At 55.9% G+C, this 3,989-nt stretch overlaps 1 protein-coding gene across 1 annotated transcript in view; it reads left to right on the top strand.

The window, feature by feature from the left end:
- The window catches only part of VOLCADRAFT_100270 (uncharacterized protein), a gene marked incomplete at both ends in the record, with an annotated part of 7,680 nt that extends 5,911 nt beyond the window's left edge, over positions 1-1,769 (top strand). Inside the window, 2 exons of the mRNA XM_002958908.1 lie at positions 448-512; positions 1,597-1,769. Coding sequence (XP_002958954.1) covers positions 448-512; positions 1,597-1,769 — 238 coding nt within the window. The remainder of the gene's footprint in view (positions 1-447; positions 513-1,596) is intronic.
- Positions 1,770-3,989: the final 2,220 nt, after the last annotated feature.

The following is a 3,989-nucleotide window of genomic DNA, read 5'->3' as shown; positions in this document are numbered from 1 at the left end:
CAACCCCACCCGCCCTCCCCACACGTGCGCCCGCACCGGGACCCACACACCCACACCTGAGGCCAACACTAGAGAGCGAGTGATGACATGGTGCAATGACGAGAAGGCCGCACAGCGGCGTGCAATGCTGCTATCGGTACAGGTCGACTGTCTACCAAGGACTTACCTACCCTATTACCCAGGTCTAGCAGGAAGGAAAGCTGATGCAACGTTGCGGTGTTGAAGGTTTCATTCTTTCCGGACGTGTATATCTGCCCGCTTGCGAGTATCGTAGCGATACGCGGGAGAGGTCCCTAGCTCCCATGGAGCCCTTACATCGCGCTGCCCCGCACGTCCCCCTACCGCCTTGCATTGCCCTGAAATGTCCTAATTATACCTATTTCCCCCTTCCCCCCTTCCGCCCTTCCTCCCATCCCTCCCTCCCATCCCCGCCTCTATGTACCCCAGGGCTGTTGCGGCCTGGTGCACCTGGCTGACCAAGTTCGCTGGTGGGGACGTGACGTATGCACCCGGTGAGCAGGGGGGCGGGAGGAGGGGAGGAGAGCTCCCGGTGAGCAGGGGGGCGGGAGGAGGGGAGGGCTGGCGGGGGTTTTTGGATAGGGCTGCGAGGGTTTAGACTCCGGGCGACTTGGGAGGTCTCCACCATCCCTCTAGTTCGCCCTTTAGCGGCGGTCCCACCCAGCAAGCAAACGGGACGACATGGGGCGCCTGCGTGGCCTGCCGTAAGTACTGCCACACACACATATATGTACGTATGTATGTTGTTACAGGGTGGTCAACTTCGCCAGCGGCCCCCTTTCCCGGGGCAGTCCCTGCTCTCCCCTGCTAGAGGGGCACCCTAATCCGTCACCCCATCCGACTTCAGAATGTATTCGTTGAGTTCGGCAACTCACCACCAGCATCCAACCAAATCTAGCGGATCAACGGCGCATCAACTTAGTTCCTGGTCAGCTCGCAAGTTGATATTATCACGTCCTACACCGTCCATAAGATGGGGGGCCACCTCCCAGTTCATCACTCCTCAAACACCCGAGGAGCCGGCAGGCGGATTTGAACCCGGGTCGACTGGGTCGACTGGGAGCAGAAGTCAGGCCTTAACCTCTGCCAGCCGCCTGCCAGAGCGATGCTCATGTCGAGTATGTATGTACGTACATGCCCCCCGAGATTCCGGGATCGAGACCTGTCAGAGTCGAAAATCCTTCCGATGGTGGAAGGTAAGAGTGCCCCTAGTCGATGGACGGTGGTGACCTGGGATAAAGTTTACTCGCGAGCCGACCAGGAATGGAGTTGGGCCGCTGTCGATCCGGCAGATTCCGTTGGATGCCGGTGGTGGGTGCGGAACCTGAGCGATCCACCGAGAAGTCGGCTAGGGTGACTGGATGAGGGTGCCCCGAAATACCGGGGAAGGCAGGGTTTCGCAGGGTAGCTGCCACGGGTGAAGATATGCCCCCCTGTTCCACACGTCATATATACGTATGTATGTATGTGGCTACATCGCCACGGTTCCGACGCAGGAGGGGAGGAGAGCTCCCGGGGTAGGGGGGTGGGAGGAGGGGAGGAGAGCCCCCGCCATTGCTGCTTCCTCTTCGTCCTCAGCCGGTAACGGTGTTCTCTCCGTGGTGCTTCACGCGGCTGGCTGGCTGGTGGGCTCGTGGGAGGGGCTGGGGCTGCTGGTGGTGGCGGCTGTGGCGGCGGGGGTGGTGCTGGTGACGACCAAGCTCGAGCAGATGATGCACAAGTACGAGTTTTCACATGCGGACAATCACTGATCTGGCAGGCGAGAGGCTGCACTGGACAGCAGTAACTTTTCTGGCCATACGTTTGCACTGCTTGCATAACGCTGCCTCACTGCATAAAGGTCCTCGCTGAACCGCAACGTCGATTTGTTTCATTATTTTCCTGCTGTGCTCGACATTAATGATATTGATGTGTTTGTGCCTCGAATGTTGAGGTCGCAATGTTGTGGTTATGAATGCGGGGTCCATTCGTCCATTTTTATTCTTTGGATGATGCTATGCTTGATTTCTTTTATTCCCTTGTTTCAGTTCCTCGACTTGTGGAGAAAAGAACTTTTCTGCATGTTTGGAATGGATTACTACGCTTTGCCAACATGCCGCAGGCGCACATACCATACTTCCAATTTTGCTAGTGCCGGTCAGGGGCAAAAAATACCTCATGAGTAGCGTGATAGGTGCCGCTGTGATTACTGTATGGATAAACCAGCGCAAAGTCGAGTGAGGTGGGAAGGCTGCTGTGCTCGTACAAATGGCCGAGGACACCCATTGCTGACGGGGGGCCCAATGTAACGCTGTTCTTGCACATGAGAGTGACGCAGTAACGATTCGACGTTCCTGCACGGTTCCGCACTGGATAAGCATGGAGGGAAGTCCTTCTGGGCTGTTTGATTTCGGCCATGACATGCTTTGTCGAGTTAAGCGTTGGCGTCTCACGCCCACTCAACGAAGGTCGCCAGACATCCCAAATCACAGACCTATGCCGCTTTCCAGTAAGATCCTGCTGTTGAGAAGAGCAAGGAACCTGTCTTGCATCGATGCGGAGGCGTCATCGAGGCGTCGTTTTCATCAGCATGTCCTCTCACCCTTCCTTCGATCTGCAACTCGCAGCGGGATGGTGAAGGGGAGCAACGGGGCAATGACCGAGCAGCAGAGTGGTAGACAGAACTGATCGGGTTTGCTGGGTAGCTTTTGTTTTCCACATCTTGCCCTTCTAGCCTAGAGGTTGGCTGGTCCAATTGCCTGAGGTTGGCTGGTCCAATTGCCTAATCTACCTATCAGCTGTATGGTAAACTGACTAATGTACGGTAGCGGATTACGTGTTGTTTCTCCCTTCATGTCTGACATGCGAGTATGGCGCTCTCATAGCGTGTGAAGTGTAGGAGATCGTCGATTGCGTGCTGATTCAGTCGCGGCCCGGCGCTCGGTTGCTTTGGATGCGCCGGGACAAGAGCCGCACAGCGCCTCCACGTTTCGTAGTCAAGCAGATGCCGGCCACCGAATTTTACGGTGACCACCACGCGCTTGAGGTGCCGCCTGGTGTTGCACGCCTGCATGATGTGCACTTGCTGGTATCCGCAACCTCGCTGATTGCTGAGCGTCGGGAAAGCCCCAACAGCCCATCCTGCCGGCCCCTATTGCCTTCTATCCTGCCGAGTACCCTGTTTGATCAAGGCGATCAGGCGGCAATGGGCGAACACGGTTTTCGGGCAGTGGTGCAGACCCCGTTCAGGGCATCCGGAGTGGCCCCAAACATCTTAAGGCCATGGTACAGTACCCAATCATTGGTGGAAAGAAATTCATGAAAATGGAAAATATCCTTTGCACTCGCCCGTGCCCCAACAGCCAGTCAACGGGCAGCGAGCTCTTTCTCTGCAATCGAGTGAGGGCTAAACTTCCGCACACGGCTTTTAAGTGCATGAAACACATTCTCGATGGGATTCAGTTTTGGTGTGTACAGTGGCACAAAGCAAAACTCTGTGAGTTGATCTTTACAGGGCTCAGTATTTTTTTATGAATGGATGCATTATCGAGCAGCATCAGACACGAACTGCCAAGCTTCAGAGACTGTTTGCCTGCGACATTTTGTCACAAGGCGCGGAGGTCTTGGGGTGAGGTTATTCACCAAATCTGACCTGACGATTTCGTGACCTGACATGACTTTCTGTTCTACAGATACGGTTATAATGTCCCAGAGGAGTCTAGCTCCGGGTCCAGCTTTGAAAGCTTTCCAGGAAAGCGCTTCCCTGCTTTCGTGGTGAAGCCCAAGGAGGATGGCTACAACTACAGCGTGTGCTATGCGCAGTTCACGTTCGGCCTAGGTGTGGGCGACACCAAGGAGGTGGTTGTGGAGGATGCTGAGTATGTGCTGGCCCTCGGACTGCACATGATGCATCATGCCATATGGCGGACCAAGCGCCCATCCCCGAGCCCGTGGCCCTGAAGGACACCAAGGAGCTGGGCCGAAACAGGCTG

The sequence above is a fragment of the Volvox carteri genome (assembly GCF_000143455.1).
Source record: "Volvox carteri f. nagariensis unplaced genomic scaffold VOLCAscaffold_111, whole genome shotgun sequence".
NCBI classification, from domain to species: Eukaryota; Viridiplantae; Chlorophyta; class Chlorophyceae; order Chlamydomonadales; family Volvocaceae; genus Volvox; species Volvox carteri.
Note: the sequence above shows the minus strand (reverse complement) of the source record. Positions and strands in the feature narration are given on the sequence as shown.